The sequence below is a fragment of the Pezoporus flaviventris genome, unplaced genomic scaffold (assembly GCF_033815535.1).
Source record: "Pezoporus flaviventris isolate CSIRO_AGI_PZ_B2104156 unplaced genomic scaffold, CSIRO_AGI_Pfla_v1 ptg000013l, whole genome shotgun sequence".
Lineage (NCBI taxonomy): Eukaryota > Metazoa > Chordata > Aves > Psittaciformes > Psittacidae > Pezoporus > Pezoporus flaviventris.
Genome location: NW_026892561.1, coordinates 28,440,631 through 28,459,111, shown reverse-complemented (window position 1 = coordinate 28,459,111; position 18,481 = coordinate 28,440,631). Strand labels below are relative to the sequence as shown.

General features: G+C 36.4%; 1 protein-coding gene across 14 annotated transcripts in view; it reads left to right on the top strand.

The window, feature by feature from the left end:
- The window catches only part of NAALADL2 (N-acetylated alpha-linked acidic dipeptidase like 2), a 494,729-nt gene that overhangs the window by 213,648 nt on the left and 262,600 nt on the right, over positions 1-18,481 (top strand). For all 14 annotated transcript variants that reach the window (XM_061452509.1, XM_061452508.1, XM_061452511.1 and 11 more), the window contains one exon: positions 16,005-16,506. In XM_061452509.1, the coding sequence (XP_061308493.1) occupies positions 16,013-16,506 (494 nt within the window). In that variant the 5' untranslated portion in view covers positions 16,005-16,012. The remainder of the gene's footprint in view (positions 1-16,004; positions 16,507-18,481) is intronic.

Here is an 18,481-nt window from a genome sequence, read left to right as displayed (position 1 = left end):
TTTATGCTTCAATTTCTGAACATAATGCAAAGGTTAACACATCTCTGATGTAATTCTCAATTCTATAGGTTAAGGTGAGTCCCAGTGACTTAGCAGAATGCCAGTCTTTGTACTTTAATATGTATCACAGCATCTTCAATTTCTTTGGAGGTAGCAGTTCCTTTTCCAAAAGAGTGAAGTTGCACAATAATAGCATTCAAAGGAGACCCTTTTCTTGCCTTCAGCTTTCATTGGTATATGTGGTATGTTAAATAGACCAACACAACCTTACCTTAAAAAAAAAAATAAATTATTATTATTAGTCTCTCAGTTTCATTAAAATCGTAGTTTCTTCTTTACCTCTGGCGTGATGTCTCCGCTTCCATGTGATTCTGTGCTGCTGCATAAAATGAAGAATGCATCAGACTAACATTTCTTTATTGCTTTCATACTTTAGCAGTATCAATATTCTGTGCTGATGAGCAGGCGTGTACCTGAGCAGGTCTCTACCCGCAAAACTAATGATAAATTTTCTTGTTAAGTGTTACATAATTATAGTTCTTGTCTTGGGCAACTTGTAGTTTATGTTGCCTTTTTTTTTTTTATATCTTGAACATTTCATTAGGAATAAAACATGGTATGCAACTTTTTGTTTACTGCTGTTTCCAACTGCGGTATAGATGGGTGGAAAATCATTGCCAATTCAACAAAACCTATTACACTGCAATTAAAAGATCAGACTGGACATGGTTTATTCCATCCCTCTTTCTATTTTTTTGAAACATATTCTAGGAGTTATGTAATTAAATTACTACCTGCTGTATCACCATCTGCTTACATGGTTTTGAAATGTTTCTAACCTCTGTGTCTGTATAGACTTCATGACTTCAAGGAAGTGCCAGAAAAACACTGAACGTACTCAGCAGATGGACTGAGTGACTTACACCTCCAAGCAGTCAGTCTTGATTGTACTGGGTATAATTAAGCATATTTTCTCTAAATCTAATTATTTAGTTTCAAAACCTGGCAGGGAGACTTCTGTAGTTGTGATAGTAAAGTATTCTTTCTGGGATGAAGACCTGCTTGAGATGATGGCTGTAGATAAATAGTATGTATTTTCTTGTTATGGTCATACACTATTATTTCTTAGGTAAATAGTTGTATCATTATCTTTAAGTAAATATGCTTCAACTCAATTCTTGCACTACAGTATGACATGGGTAAATCTTAAAATGAACAAATAGATCTTGATGCTCATAGTGGGCCTGCCAAAAAGTAAAATTTGTATTTCAGTGCTCAAAGCTTCAGATACATGTTTATTTTCAAACATTATGGTATCATGTTATTCAAAACAATTGGATTATTCAATAATAAGGTTTTTGCTGCAATAAATGTGCATGCTGGCTTTGTTCTGCTGGATTTTTTTTTTTTTTTATACTATGAAGAAACTGAGCAAACTAATTTCCTCTAATACTGAATGAGAGTTAAGGATTCTGAGCAGTCCGCAGGAGCAGTTCATTATGTGTCAAAAAGTGTTGCTCTTAAACAAAACACACTTAGGCTAGGAATTTCATAGACTGTTGTACAGGTGTTAATAATCTTAGACCTTAGTCAGAAACTGGAAGTCTTAATGGGATCATTAAATGAAAGTTTAGTCTGCTTTTATTCAGCTGTGTGAAGTCTAAGCTGTGATAGGCCTGTAAGATGTTATATAACTTTTCCAATTTCTTACTCATTTTGAAGTCATTTTGACCTTGGTAAAACAGATTCAAACTGTCTTCAAAGGCATTTCAGTAGCTTTTTTCAGTGCTATATTCAAAAACTCTGAAGGTAATACCCTCTCTGTATTTCATACTCTACATATTTATTTTTCTGATTCTCATTAATTTAGTTAGATTGCAGTCTTCCTTTGCTCTTTACTGAGAAATTGCTCTGCAGGACATACGCATTTTAACTTTTATGCCTAATGCTAGATGTGCATGCTCATAGGTATCTACTCAAATAAAAGTGCCTGAAGTATTCTGCTTTCCTCACATACAGAGTTCCCAATGCAGTTAGTAAAAGTGCGATGAGATTTTGATAATCTACATCTCTAATGAGAAAGTCATCTCTTTACTTCAATCGTAACTACTTCAATGATACATGAAAGTACTTTAGAATGGTGTTGATTTTGTTTTTGAGATCACCTAGCAGCTTAACAACCAGCCTGGATATAAAATTTAGTTCTCTACTATTTGCAGTAGTTTGCACCACATAGCAAAGTTTATGGCACTTAGCCAACTGTCTTTTGAAGTATTGCATCCGCCTGTTTTGACATTAATCCGTAACAATAAATCCCATATGTAGCCCAAGTACTGGTCTTTGTGGCTCCCAATTTACAATGGCAATAATTAAAATATTTGCTTTCATGTCACAGATGGTAACTGTGGCAGATAATTGTATTCACTGTAATTATTTTAGACTAAGTTTAGCGATGGAAGATGAAAATCCAGAATGGTTTTGTAACGACACACAGTATTTAATTGGTTTAGCTGTAAGCTCAGTTATTTCCAGGATCTAAAAGTAAGGAAAAATGGAAATGGATTACAGCTCCAAACACATCTATGGAACGTTTATGTATTACTTAAATAGAGATGTGACATAATGGCAATTTTGGGTTGTTCTCTTTATGTTAAGTGTGGTAGGTTTTGGGCATAACTTTTTACTGGTTGCATGCAAAGTTATGAAAATAGGTAACAGAACTGATTACTTTTGATCATGTGTATTCTGACCATACCCTTTGAAATATATAGAGGTTTAGCTAAAGTGTCAGTATAAAGGAGACTCATAGCTTGATTTTTTTTTTTAAAGAGAATGAAAAATTGAGTATTTAAGTAATGTAGTGATTGCACATTAAATCATTAAATGCAATGCAATTGTAATAATTTTGTTTGTGTTACTATATTAAACCTAGTTGTTTCAGGCTGTATGTTGGCAGTGTAAATATTCTGTAATAAAGCAGTGTTTTATGACTTACTGCGTTTGCATTTTCATGCCATTTGCCTGACATTTCGTTTCAAAACAGCATTACTTTTAAGTGCCATTGAAGATCATTTATTTTTAATAATGTCCCTGTTCATAAATAAGTTATAAAAGCTATGAGATGTATACTTAAAAGAGTTCACTGTGTTTCTATATACCTTTAATACATACAGAAATTATAGGTACGCATGAGTATCTAAAATGCAGGAAATATGTGTGTTTGCTGTTGGAAATAAAAAATTGCATTCAAATTTTTAGTCTTGAATTTATGTTAAACTCTTTCCTAGTGCAGTTTCTTGATTCATCTTAATTATAAATTTAGTCACTCTAAATCTTTTATGAGCTTGGGTGACTTTTCACTAGAGACTTATTTGCCTCTGTTTCCATGCTGTAAATCATGAAAAAAAATTGTACTATGAAGGTTAGTGGAAGATGTTTCTCTGTAAAAAGCAGTAGAGGTGAAGAAAACACTTCTGCTTTTTTAAATTACATGGCCTGATCCTCTTCCTGTGGAATCTCATGGGCATCTTTTGACTTTTTTTTTCTTTTTTAACTTCTGAGCTTGAAATTAGGTCAAGGATAAATAAAGCTGATTAAGTTGTGAGGGAAATATTCCCAGTAAAAACCTAAATTTAATAAAAAATCACATTTTCAGTGAGGAACTGTTTATTTTTGAGAGGAATAATTAGCAGGTAAAAAAAAAAAGCAGAAGATGTTCAGTTTTGAGTGTGGAAAGTTTCTGGGGAAATTGTGGAAAAAATAGGTTTCCATTTTTGAAGCTAAAGAAAATCTGCATAGAGTTGAGGATCTGTATCTCTATTTCTATAATCTTTGTTAGTTTGATGATTTGAAAGGTAAAGAAAGTTAGGATAGATCAGGGACATACTGATAGTTGCTACAGTAATATTTGCAGTTTTGCCAGAGACCTGCAGAAAGACAGAAACAGCATGTGAATAATAATGCATTTGTTTATTTTATGAACTCTTTTCTTCTTCCTTCAAGGAGACAAAGTATTCTAGTACAAAAGAAGGAACACAATGGAAGTGTAAGTTGCATTCCAGTCAAAAATATTTGTACAGTATTGAAAATGCTTATATAGGAATTTGCAGAATTTCATGGGTCCTGGTGAGAATGCTTCTAACCTCACTTCAACTCAGCTGAAGTTACTGAAGGGTTCTTTGGGGATGTGGGGTAGCAACAGAAAGGCATTGTTTAGGAAGTAAATGTGACTGAGTCTGAATAGACACAGCCGTTATTTGTGTGTTTATTCTGTACTTACATAAAGTTGGCACTCAGAGTGATATTTTGTACACGTTCTGGTGATATGCAAATTGCATCAAAGACTGCAACAAATATGAGCCATGAAAATGAAATGCTTTATTTATCAGTGATTCAGGAAATCTGCATCATTCTTGTGCTTCAAGGGTTACAAGTCAAGCAGTTTTTAGCAAGCTGCTAATCTGCTATGCTTGCTATATAGTTATAGTTGCTTGCTATCCCAGGAGTTTCCAGCAAATGCTCATACAATCTGATTAACATGGTTCACATACAAAGGGCACTGGCCTGGGGACTACCATGACTCATTAATGGAAATGAATTTTTCATGCCATGGCTGCTATGTCTGTGTGTTAAGACTTTCATTTCTTTTTTCATTTCTTTCTGTTTTCTGTGTTTTAGTATTATTTTTTAAAGTAGAAATATTAGTATGAGTTTTAATGACTGGTTACATTACAGGTTTGTGATTTTATTTTATTTTTTCATACTGATGTTATTTTTGCTAAGAAACAGATGTATCAGCAGCAGTTAAAAAAGGGTGTGTGTGTGTGAAATGTCATACACTTGTGTTCATATTGAACCCTTTAGCTCTGATTGAATGCTTGATGAGCTCGGTTTATGGATGAGGCGACTCGATCTGTTCCTGGCAGCATTTCTGCTTTGAGCGGGAGGTTGGAGCAGGTGACCTCTGGGTCCTTGCCAGCCAACACTTCTGTGATCCTGTGAATTGTCAACTTTTCAGTATAACTTTCCAGAATTAAGATGGTTAGTATAATAGATGTATCATAGCGTAGTAGAATGGTTTGGGTTGGAAGGGATCTTAAAGATATTCTTGTTCCAGCCCCCCTGGCATGGACAGGGATACCTTCCACCGGACCATCCCATTTTTTTAAGAAGCTGGAACACATTCTACTGTGACATGAATACTGTTCAGTTTCATAGCTGAAAGCAGGGAAGAGGGGTCTAAGTCTTCTCACAGAGCTGTTGCTTGGAGTGTTTTTGGATTAATGTTGCTTTTTAAAGGTGATTGGAGAGAAGAAGTAATAAAACGTTAGCTGATATGCAAATTGTGCTCCATGACTGGTCATCCACAGCTGCTGTTCTGTGGCCCTTGCTATTTAAGGGTTTTGGTCTAAGCAGATTCTAGTTTTCTGGTTATTATTACTTTGTTGATAAGTTCCCAAACATCACTAGCTGTCTTGTAAAAGAATGTGTACCTGAATGTGAGTATCCAACATCTCACAAGATCATCAATACCCATTTAGCTGATGATATAAAGCTAAATTAGCACAAACCGTCAGTCCTTCTGTTCCTGCACATTCTTGCTTAAGATGGGCTGTGCTGAAACACCTCTAAGCATCAGTAATATAATTTATAGCCTACTTTAACTCAGTATGCTAAGCTATATGTTTCTTGAATATGTCCTCTTTGTTCTTGTTGTAATGCAGACTTATGTTGCTGATGTCTCTAAATCAAAAAGTGCTATAGCATAAAGCAATTTAAGCTCTAAAAGTTATGCACAAACCCTGGCCTAGTCTAAAAGAACAAGAGGGTTTATTATTTCTTTTTCCTCTAAAGCAGCTGATCTGTTTATTTAGATTGTGATGTGTCATGCTGCTCTCTAAGGCCGTTCTGTTCATGATCAAGAAGCATTATTTTTACTTTGTGAGAAATTGTTGCTTAAGAAGTTAGTAGAACTACTCAGAGTTCAGCCTAATAGAATTCTATTATAAATTCTGTGTAACTATAGAGTTACAAGTGTCAAAAGCAACTACAGGCTGAGATAGACAATTGAGAATTGAGGGAGTCTTCAGGATAATGGGCCTCTCTGGTTCATTTAGTGTAATAGCCCCATCTTCATACATCTCAGCAGGGCTGAGACATGTCCATAAGTGAGATTAAGACACCATCAAATACAGGCTGAAGATAAAATCATAGGCTAAGCAACTGTGCTTCTTCTCCCAAGGCTGTGGTCACAATTGGCTGAAAACAGTGTCATATCTAGCTACTTTTTGTGATTTAATTCTCAAAGGACTAACTTCAAGGTGTAAAATTATCCTGGAAAGCTACTGAAAGCATATATATTACTGGTATACAGAGCTTTAGATATAGAGTTACTTTAGCACAGATCTTAAATGTGTTTGCAGTGTGAGTGATAACTAAAGGAACAAGTTTAAGATGTGTCTACACTGATTTCAATGCTGGCTTATGTGGAAAGGCTCTGTCAAGGGTTGTGGAACTCCTTAATAGATAGATATGTAGACAAAGCAGCGGAAAGAAGGGACGCTTCCTTCAACTTTTATCCCCAGAAATCAAGTGAGGGTTCCTCTGGTAACCTAAACTAAACACATCTTGGATTTTCTTCTAAAAAGAAATCATAAACTTATTTTAGCATATAGACGTTGGTGGATTCAGCATGCCGAATGTCACAGCATGTTGAGTATGTGTGAAATAACGTGTTGTGATAAATTCATAGGAATTGTACACCATGCAAAATTATACCTCCAGGCAGACGCAAATGACCAAACTCTGGCATTTCTCAAACTTGACAGCTTATTTCAGTGGACATTTAGAAAAAAAAAGGTTAACGGACACCAAACATATTACCACTCCACTCTTTGCCTATAGCTATAGGAACACTAAATCTTCTAATATTACATCTTGTGGCAAATTAAGGTTTCCTTGTTTAGGTCCTAGAAACCAGGAGTAAACAAATCTTATGAGGAGTAGCAGAGGGAACCGGGGTTGTTTAGCCTGGAGAAAAAGAGGTTCAGAAGAGACCTCTTCATTTGCTAGAACTGCCTGAAAGGAGGCTGTAATGAGGTGGGGGTCAGTCTGTTCTCCCAGGTAAAAAGAAATAGGACAAAAGGAAATGGTTTCAAGTTGTGCCAGGGGAGGTTTAGGTTGGATATTAGGAAAAAATTCTTTCCCCAAAAGGGTGGTCAGGCTGCCTGGGAAACTGGTGGAGTCACCATCCCTGGAGGGATTTAAAAGATGTGTAGATGTGCCACTTAGGGTCATGGTTTACTGGTGGGCTTGGCAGTGTTGAGTTTATGGTTGGACTCGATGATCTTAAAGGTCTTTTCCAACTGACACAATTCTATGATTATAAGCGGGGTTGCTGCAGCTAAATGGCTTCATCAGATGTCCCCCTTTGCCTTGCCAGGAGCAGAATCAGGATTGGTAATGCATGAATAGCTTGATTGCCTTCTGACAGGGTCTGGAGCATCGGTGTGCCTCGGCATGTGTATGTGGGTATATAAATGTGCTTTCATAAACATGTTCCCATCTTGGGTTGCAGTAGTGGTTGCCATAGCAACACCACTCTGTGTACTTGAGCTTTAACATTTGAGAGTTCACCCAGAAAATAAATCTGGTGTGATTATGAAGTACACTTGCTTGTTTTCTGAATTCTTTGGATACAGATAGTTGAGAAAAGCAGAAAATTGTATTACTGCCTTATTCTTGTTTTCTGCTATAAACCATGCGCAGAATCATCAAAGCTGCCATCTGTCAAAATATAGTAAAATTCTAATAAAGCTGAATTGTAAATGTTGCCATCTTCAGATCTATAATGCCTTACAGTATCTGAAAGGGGGCTATAGGGATGCTGGGAATGGACTATTCATTAGGGACTGTAGTGATAGGACAAGGGGTAATGGGTTAAAACTTAAATGGGGGAAGTTTAGATTGGATATAAGGAGGAAATTCTTTCCTGTTAGGGTGGTGAGGCACTAGAATGGGTTGCCCAGAGAAGTTGTGAATGCTCCATCCCTGGCGGTGTTCAAGGCCAGGTTGGACAGAGCCTTGGGTGGCATGGTTTAGTGTGAGGTGTCCCTGCCCATGGCATGGGGGTTGGAACTAGATGATCTTAAGGTCCTTTCCAACCCTGACTATTCTAAGATTCTATGATTCTATAATGTATTATTTTTAAGGGCTTCATGTTATTGTTGAATTTGATGAAACTGGTCCGCTAAGCAAGAAATGAAGGAAAAAAAAAAATTCTAGAAATTGTACTCTGAAATAATGATTTTTTTTTTTTTCCTTTGTAAGTACTGACCTATTTTTCTACAGCAAGTTAGAAGACTGCTGGATGGTAACAACAGAAACATTTTGTTCATGTGTATCAGTATTTTATATATATCATTTGAAGTCGTGGTTTATCCAAAAAAGTTACCCATCATGAGACATTAGGTCTTTGTATGTCATGTGTATTTCTGATTTCCATGTGAAATCTTAGTAAGATTTGTCTTCTGTAACCACATAAAGGTGTCAAATTGATCCTAAGCTCTGCAGATGAGTTTAGGTCATCTGATCTCTGCCTCACCACCCTCCATTCTGGTCTCCTCAACAGAAGTCATAGAAACAGGTTTTTGTGAGCGCTTGACATCACCAGCTGGATGCTTAGCGCTCCTGTGGGAAAATAAATTGGGCTCAGGTCAGTCACACATGCAGGATTTATAGAGGAAGGCTTTGTCTGTAGATCTGTTATTTTTAAAAGCAGATTTGAAATATTGTCTCTTTTTAAATTGCCTTATTTCATGTATAGTCATTCATATATCTGAGTTTATTCTGCTTGGAAGTGACATGCCCTTAAGTGTCTAAGTCATTTACAAGCTGTTTGCCTTTTAGAAGAGATGTGAGTGTGACTTACTAGGCTTATTGTCTGCAATCTGTATTTTACTGAAACTTGTTCTTAGGTCCTGAGTGTGTGTGATGCTTGCAGGTCTGCTGTATGCTGTGTCCTTTTGTCAGGGGGCACATTCTCTCAGGGAATAGACTGAAATTACAGGGCCAACTCTTGTCCATCTCTTATCTTCTTTGGCATAGACTAAGGGTAGATAATCTTGCATCCCAGTTGTTCTGGAGTCATCAGGTTTTTTGGACTTGACATTTTATTTCACTTTTATTTCTATTTTATTTTATTTTATTAAATACATGGGTTGAAATCACATAGTATATTTTAATGTTGGTTTGCACCTTTTCAAGTATAGTAGACTCCCATTAGCTCAGTTTTTTAGAGTGTAGTAGCTTGCAAGTGTACAGCTTTCAAATTTTTAAAGTTAACTTAATTTTCTAACACTAATTTAAGTGTGAGTGACTGGAGCAATTAACAAGAAAATAGAGATTAAAAAAAAAAAGAAAAAGAAAAAAATCAGTGAAATGTGCCAAAACCAAAGGACTGGCAATGTAGAAATTTCCAAGGCATTAATGAGTCAATTAAAATTAACTTTCTTAAGAACTGCTAGGGCCTGTTACCGCAGCGATCATTGTTATCATTTTCAAATTAACCACCATTTACAGTAATTTTATATCACATCAAATTCAACTGTAAGCTTAAATGCAAATGCCCCAATAATAGTGTTCTTCTTGGTAAGCCTTTGTGGTTTATTTATTTCAGAGGCAGTTATAATGTCTGGGAAATTTAATGCAAAATGTATTATTGATGAAACTGTGAATTTGGAAAAAAATACAGATGCAGGCAAACTGTATGTTACTAGGTTAGCATGCAGGCAATTGGTATGAGGAAAAATGGGAAAAGAGAAATGTGTTCAAAGAATAGTTTTGGGTGGGTTGATTGCTCTGTAAGAAGAGGTGGTTGCTACTAACTATCCCAAATTGCATTGAGCTTGAGGGGGCAGAGGGGATCCAGGGATGGCTGCAGTTCAAACCAAACTATGGCAGGAACTGGATGAAACACATGGCTGAAATTTCTTCCTTTGAATGAAATGTATTCTTATTTCTTGCAATCGCATCCCCTCTGAATTAATTTTGTTTGTTATAATTGTATAATGTCTCCAAGTCCCTGAAATCCAGCACTTGTTTTCTGAGGGATCCTTGGTGTAAGGTGGGCTTTCCCCACCCATTGGCTCTTGTGGCTCCCAAAGAAGAGATGCCAGAACTTGGTGGCAGTTCCAGCACCAGGAAGGTAGGAGCAAGGGCCTTTGGGACAGAGGTGTGGAAGGATAAGGTTGCTCTGAAGGAGCAGGACCCAGTGGGAAATGGGGATGGACAGGCAGAGCTGTGGGGAGGCAAATGGTGGAGGGGTGATTGAGGCAGGAACAAATATGTAGAACATAATTTCGTTCATTAGACCTAGTCTGGAACAGTGACTAAACAGACATATAGAGCGCATCCCTCCTAGCACTCACATTTCTGTTTCTCCATCCCCCTTTGTGCTTTTAGAAACACTGCAATCCTATCTAATGCCCTTCCCAAGGAAGAACAGCAGGATTTGTGTTGAGCATAAAGATGAGTGATTAATTCATTGTCTAAGGAACCAGTGTGTGTGAGGGGCTTCTCCCTTCTTGTTTGAGACTGTTGTTCTGATATTTGAAAAGGAGTGTGGTAAAGAGTGAGTAACTAGAAAACAGCTGTTAACCACCCAGACTGGAGGGAAATGCTCTTTCTGAAAATGGAAGCAAAGGAAAAGCAGCAGCCCAGCATGTACCACAGGAAATTCACAGGCTCTGTAAGAGCCATTGTTAAAACCGCAGCATAATCAGGTTGGTACTAAACCTCCTGATTAGGCTAAGCATATATCACGGATGCTGTTAGCTACTCTAAGTTCAGTAAATATTTCTGAGTTTTGTTTCAGGTAGATAGGTATTTGCAAACTAAACATATCTGAGGATGGAGAAGATCCATGTTAGTGATACATGCCCAGCTCACAGAGACCAGCTGAGTCTGCCTTATCTTTGTGATAGTTGTCTGTTGGATGAGAAGGAGCTTCCTATCAGTTCTTTCTCTGAGTCCCAGGACTTCAAAGGTTCTGAAAAATCAGCAGGAAAATACATACATGTGTACCTGTGCACACCTGGATGGCCCAGGCTGCTACAGCTCAAGCAGCTGACACATTTGATCACTGCTTCGACAGGCAAGTTCAATCTTGTTTACAACTGGGCATCATTGTTCATAAGTCATATCAGTCAGGGTGCATTATAGACCCTGTTCTTGTCATATAGTCATTCTTTGTGTTGTTATTAATAGTGTCCTGGTCCATGCTGCTGTTAACAATATAATAAAATTGGTGAGAGATTTTGAAGAAGTTAAATATTCTATGTCACTTATGTATGCCAGAAAGTAATCAGTAGTGTTGCATGAAAAGACAACTTGGACTCAATTTAGCTGTGTTCTGCACACCACTTTTTTCAAGTCTGACTTCTCTGTTGTCTTCTTCTACAGCACTGCACACTCTTCGTATTGTGTTTGTCTTAAGTCAGCTACTGAAATGTGATCAAGTAGCTTTGTCATTTGTTTTTATATGGTGGTTGTGAATGGTGACAAGGAACTTAATTTCCCTACTGTAACTGATCTGGTTGCCAAGCCCATATCCCAAACGTGAGGCATAAGCCGTTAATGCAGAAAATTAAGGAACTGATGATGGAAGGTATGACTTTATTTCTTGAATTACAGTGTAGTGTAATGTTGCTGTTGACAAGGACATTGTAATCTCTTCTGCAAACAGCTTTTGTCAGGGATTTATAACTGAAGAAATTTGTCTAGGCCTGAAACTTGGCATCATCTCATTTAACTAAGTACTAAATTATTGTCGGATACACTTTAAAGACTTGTATGTGAGTGGGTGTTGATTTCTATGATAACTACAGCTATTTCCCCTTCAAACAGGTGACATTATATTTGCTTTGGGGGTTTGCCTAGATAAAGAATGATTTCAAGGACTAAGCAAAAGCACTCTTTATAGAAGATACTGAGAAGAAAATGAAAATTAAAGAACCTTTAAAATTGAGATTAATGAACAACCCTGGATTTCTGGTTTTATGATTATCGGAAGAGGCCATGTCTGTAGTACAGTTCCTGGGTAAAATTTGTCTTTTCAGTAGTGAACACTAAATGGCCCAAGAAGGTATTCGCTGTGGGCAACATGTTAACACTTGCTGGTTTTCTTGCTGTGAATGAGCCTGCTAATTGTCTCAGCTATTTATGAACTGGATTTAACAACTATAGCACCAGTCACAAATAATTTACTATAATATATTCATATTGGTCTTTCCTTGGTTTCATGGTTCATATAAGCTGACCTTCCTGTTGTGGAGGTATCGGAGAGTGGCAGTGGTAACAGATGCAACACGTTTCACATGGTCCTTATTATATAGTTTTCAAAGGCTTCATTGATAAAGCATTTAAGCAGGAAAGGTATCCCAAAAAAAAGTTTATGTGGTTTTTTTTTTGTTTTTTGTTTTTTTTTTTTTAACAAGATGTACCTATCAGGGTGTAGATGCGTAGATGCATAAATGCATTATTTTTAAGATCAAAGAACTGGTAGATAGTTTTGAAATGGGCAATAACAGTCTGATAAAGCTGACTCTCCTGATTTCTTGTGTACAGTTAATTGAAAGGATATTTAGCATGGATTTGGTAACTTTCTATAACCATTCTCCCCACAGATATGTGGGAGTGTAGAAATGCATATCAACTTTATTGGTCATCAGCATGGCTCTGTCCAGTATTGCAGAGTTTATGATCCCCTTTGCTGTCCCTATAGAATGGCTTTAAAGCTCACTTAGTGTTCATACAGACTTCTGGCATTTTGCAGTTGCTTTTTTATCTTAATAATAAAACAGGTACTTAACAACAATTAAATGCTGAAACAGCTTGCTGGCATATGGGATGAATTTTTCTATCTCCTGAAACTTCAAAAAGTGTCTTTCAAAAATATGTTCATTTTATGGTCTGTACCATAGAGAAGACCAAACGGGACTATTATAGTGGGGTTTGTTTGTTTTTTTTTCTTCTTGACTTCATATAGTTTATCCATACTGCAGTCCTCTGTTTTTTATGATTCTCTATGTAGTGTTTTCCTTATCCTTCTAATTCCTGCCTAAAATTAAATTTAATACTGGATCTGTAAGTCACACGTACTTCTTTAATTAGCCAATTACTAAATCAAACTGATAGTATAGATTACATGGCACAAATGACTTGTGCATTGCAAACAAGAAGACCCCTTTATAAAATCGCTATTGGCATGGCTAAATACAATGCAGGCCCTAATCTCAGGTACTTTGTGGTAAGTGGTAAATTGTGCTATGTCCTTACACTCAAATAATGAACTTGGCAATATGAGCAGAAAAGTGAACAAATTCACTGGAGCTACTCTTGCATTCTTTAACATGTGTTGATGAGAAGATCCCGTACTCCAAAGACTGGTGTCAAGTATAAAACTGAATTGAATACTAATTTTTTATTTTAGTTTACATAGCGGGGGGAGGGGAGGCTCAATTGTGTTGGTTTTGGCTTTCTGTTTTATTTTTGATTTTTGTGTTGTTTTCCTCCCAGAGTGAGATAACTGATTTGGGTGCTTTATATGAAACTTGGATTGTTGAGATACTAAGCTGTGGGATGTGATTACTACTCATCTATGTAAACAACCATTTAAAAAAATCATAGCATCTTTCTTTTATGTATAGACTTAAATGACCTTTATCAATACACTGTATTGCACAATAGCATACAATTTTAAAATGTCACAGAGAAAAGCTTACTGCCACATATATGCAATGGTCAACATTTATAACCTCAGCAAAATTGGTATTTACCATGCAATTGCATATGATAAACTGCCTTAATTCCTGTTTTATGTGTGATATTGTTAAATGACTATAGTAACTCTAGAATCAAAATTATGTATTTTTGTAATATGGTGATGGGTGGTTTAGCTTTTAAAGGAAAAAACACTTGCCTTTAATTTCTGATGAACAGTATGCAATGGATTTGGAAAAATGAGGTTGTTGGGCACCTGTTGTGACACAAAACTGTGGGGGAAGAGGTGGACCTGCTGGATACGATCATATAATCAAAAAATCATAGAATACCAGGTTGGAAGGGACCTCAAGGATCATCTGGCCCAACCGTTCTTGGAAAAAGTACCATCTAGTCAGGGTGGCCCAACTCCCTGTACAGCTGAATCTTAAGTGTCCAACACTGGGGAGTCCACCACTTCACTGGGGAGTTTATTCCAATGGCTCATCTTGTGGTGAAGAATTCTCCTCTTTCGTCCAGTCGGAATCTCCCCAGGAGTAACTTGTACCCATTACCCCTCATCTTCTCCTTGTGACTCGTATAGTAAGGGAGTCTTCATCTTCTTTGTGGCTATCCTTTACATACTGGAGTGTGAAATTGTAGCACTGCAAGTTCAGAGAGACCTTCACAAGCCTGAGGGTTGGGCTAACAAAGTCCATAAACTTCAGCCAGAATGGCTTTGGTTGCATAAATTATTTGTTGACTCAACCTCAATTTAGAGACTTTCTTTTATCATTATTTAAATAATGCAGATTTTCACACTGATTTTAAACTCTGTTGCTTTTACTTCATATGAAAAAATTTGGACTGCAGACAGAGAACTCATTTGTAAAGTGTATACAATAGCTGCACTTAAAAAGTATACCTCATTTATGGGCTCTCTTGACTGTTTCTAGACTACCTGGCAAGATATGTAGGCAAGGGATATTAAGTAGCTGTTCAAGGACCAAGTTGGCATTGTACAGAGCTGGACAGTCTTTCAGTGGACAATAGGCTGTTTCATTATATCAGTGATTTCTAACAGTCTGGTCTCTGAAGAGAGCTTCAAAAGCTAAATTCTTTGCCATTAGAGGAGGTTCATCTATTATGTGGCCTCAGTACTGTTTTCTGGAGGTAAGTCTTAGAGAAAGAAAAAGCCTTAAAATGTAAAAATGGAGGGATAATGTAGTGTTGTATGTGTCAGTCCAGTATCCATCACTGTGAGAGGTTTAATATCTTTATCTTCATTTAGTCTAATTGATGAGTGAATCTCATGTTTGAAAAGCCCTAAATTACAGATGCTTTATGTGTTGGAATAGCTATTGTCAAAGTATGGAGGAAAATGGCACCCTATTGTTGCAGTCTGTTAGAAATGATTTGTTGAAAATTGACTTTGAATGTTTGTACTGGAGGTCAGAGTTCCCTTTGGGGAGCTCATACTTCCACAGAAATACCTAGAAGTACCACAGATATGCCTTGCTATTAAGGGAATGATTTTGATATAAATACTTACCTGGCAGTGCTTTTGATTCATTAAAATGGGAAAAATAAGTGGAGCAAAACAGCTGGGACAATTTCTAAGTAAATTCATCAGTCATTCAGGAAATATGCATTTAAAATACCTATAAATAATAGAATGCTCCATCTAAATGAAAGCCTTTTATTGATGTGTAAGTACAGTGTCACCCTGAAATTTCTTTTTTAACTTACTATTTCCTTGTGTTTAGAATCAGATCAGGCAAGTTCTCTTAATTCTACTTTTTAAACTTTAACAGCATTATTTTGTATGGTGTGAAATGAAGTTGATGCACACAGTTGTTAAGCTTTAAAATTACTTTAAGGCCATAAATAATTGTTTGGGAAACTGTGCCTTCACTTGATTTCTTTTTTCATTTTGTTATTATTATTATCTTGGGAACTGACAATATAATAGGCTAACTTTTGTGCTTTGCCTTTGGCACTTGTAAATTCTCTTTATTCATATTCTTACAATATATTATATTCCCTTAAATATCATATTTTCTCTCTGACAAGGTTCATGGGACTTCTGATCCTACAAAAGAAGGCAGGACAATGGAAATGGAGAAAGTGAAATACTAAGAACCCTGTTTGTGCTTTGTATTATGTATGTTTAGTTCTCCTGGGTTTACAAAGAATAGATTGTTCATACAGAAGGAAACAAATATTTTTAAATTTTGTTTTAATAGATAAAAAGATGGCCTATCACAAAGTAAATGCAGACCAGAGAGCACAGGGTCATTCTCCATACCTTGACAACGATGAGCTCCAAGCTACAGCACTGGAACTGGAATGGGACATGGAAAAAGAGCTGGAGGAGCCTGGCTTTGACCATTTCCGACTGGATGGTGCAGTGCAGCATCACCTGGGAAACTCACAGAGCCCTGACCTTGATCTTGAGCCCATCCAGCCTTCATCTTCTCCAAAAGGAAGATTCCAGCGTCTTCAGGAAGACCCCGACTATATCTCGCACTATACGAGACAGGCACCAAAGAGTAACCGCTGCAGTTTTTTTCAGATACTGAAAGTATTTTGCACTGCTTTGATTTTATTTATTTTTGGAATTCTGATAGGATATTATGCACGCAAGAAATGTCCTTCTCCCTCACCATCTCAAGAACCAAATAACGCTCATACCTACCATGAAATTCTCAAGGAAATCAAAGCTGAACATATTCAGCAGATTTACAGGTATGTACCTTCACATGTTTTTGTCTAAATGCAGTCAGGTGCCAATGTTAAGACTTCTTGTGATTTGCTTTATATGAAATCTTATTTACAAACTTTGACTCTTTCTTCATGTTCAGTTTTCTCATGATACTTGAGAAGCTCATATATATATCTGTGAAACTTGTGTAATTTTTAGCAGTATGAACTTGTGTTATTTTTGTTTTTGCTTTAATAATGTTCTATTGCTAAGTTTATTAATAGCAGTTGCTTTAAGAAAGCCCCATTTAATCTCTGGCAAATAAGTGAATCCTGTATTTTGTTTTTCAATCCATATGGTAAAGTAAGCCTTTAGTCTGCATGGGTTTAGGATGGAAAATTGACCTCTGAACTCTGAAGGACTGGATTTTTTTTTTGTTTGTTTTTTTCTTTGTGTGTCTGGGTTTTGTTTGGTTTTTTATAGTTTTTTTTTTGTGGTTTTTTTTTTTTTTAGCACCTGTTTCACGAGTATAAAATATTGTAAAATATTTACTGACTGGGTTGGAATTTTTTTTGTTTTTTTTTCCTCCATGTGGAACCTTTTTACTGGTTTAAAAGTTTATATAACATGTTCATATGAGAGTATAATCACTTTTCTGTAGCAGTGAATGTGGAGAAAACTAGGTTTTCCTGCCAACTTTGAAAGTTATTTCTGTGTGAGAGGAGAGATGAGCTTACTTCTGGCTTCTGGAGCTGCAAGTTCCTTTTTCATGATAAAGGAAAATGCATCGTAGATTTTTTTTTTTTTTTTTTGATCAGTACCAGCTCAGGAGGAGCAGAAATTACATACCTGAGGTTAGAAATATTGTCACGGATGTCCAAAGAGTCCTTCTTGAGTGCATCAGAAGTGCATTGAAAGTAACCATAGAAGCCTTCTAAGATAGTATGTCTTTTATTATATTTGCTAAACCAAACCTAAAAACCTAAAGCAGTTAGCACCGTATTTTGAGCCAACACTGTTACTAAATTCAAGGAGAAAAAAACAGCTATGAAGGATTTCATGTCATTTTTCATATGCTGAACTGACTCTGTAGCAATCTAATTATTTTCATAATGAGAAAGGGTATAGGTGATGAAAAGTGTTGATTCTGAATGGTAAGAAATTGACCGTTTTGTCTTCTCAGAGAGTAAATTGAAATGGATTCTGTCATTAGGCTTAGTTGTGAGCAAAGCATTGGCATAAGCTAAGCCCTACTGACTGGGTATTACACAAATTACAGTAAATTGCAGAGAAGCCTGTCAGTCTCAGGGTAATGCTCCAATACTTTGTGTTTGGGGACAGAGAATTTCTTGCCTTTTTATTATTTCAAAGTCTGCTTTGAAAACATCCCTTTTCAAACTCTTTATCGCTTTTCAAACAATTTCAGCTAGCTATTGGGGTATTAGTGAGAATCTGGACTTTAGGTAAAATGAATTATATAAATATTTTGGAACCTAAAAAACTTACATAGCTGCTATACTTTAATTAGTGTAATTCTTGGCATTTGGTAGTTTTTCCCCTCTGTAATACAATGATTTCAACAAATTTATTCAAGCATGCAGCTACCTATCAGTTCTGTATATAAATATACAATCAATGCTTTTATTATACCGCATTACTCACAAGATTTTTCTTGACCCAGTATTTTGATCTGAGACAGATTTTATCCCATGTTAAATTGCTTTCTCTCAACATCTGTTTGGCAAGTCAGAGTTACTGCAATGAAACTTGCATATATGTAGTCCCACAAATATAGAACACGCAACGTTTGTTGGTTGGGGGGAGGGGAAGGCCAAACCTGACAAAATCAATATATTTTATTGTAAAACTTCTTTCAATATAATATGCTTTGAGTTACTGGGAATAAGTGGCAGATTCTTAGCTTGCAGTTTCTAAATATGACTGAGAATGACATTAATTTGATTTTCTTAGCTTACTACTTAGATCAGACTCAATAATGGCAAGGGATTTTGCTAACAG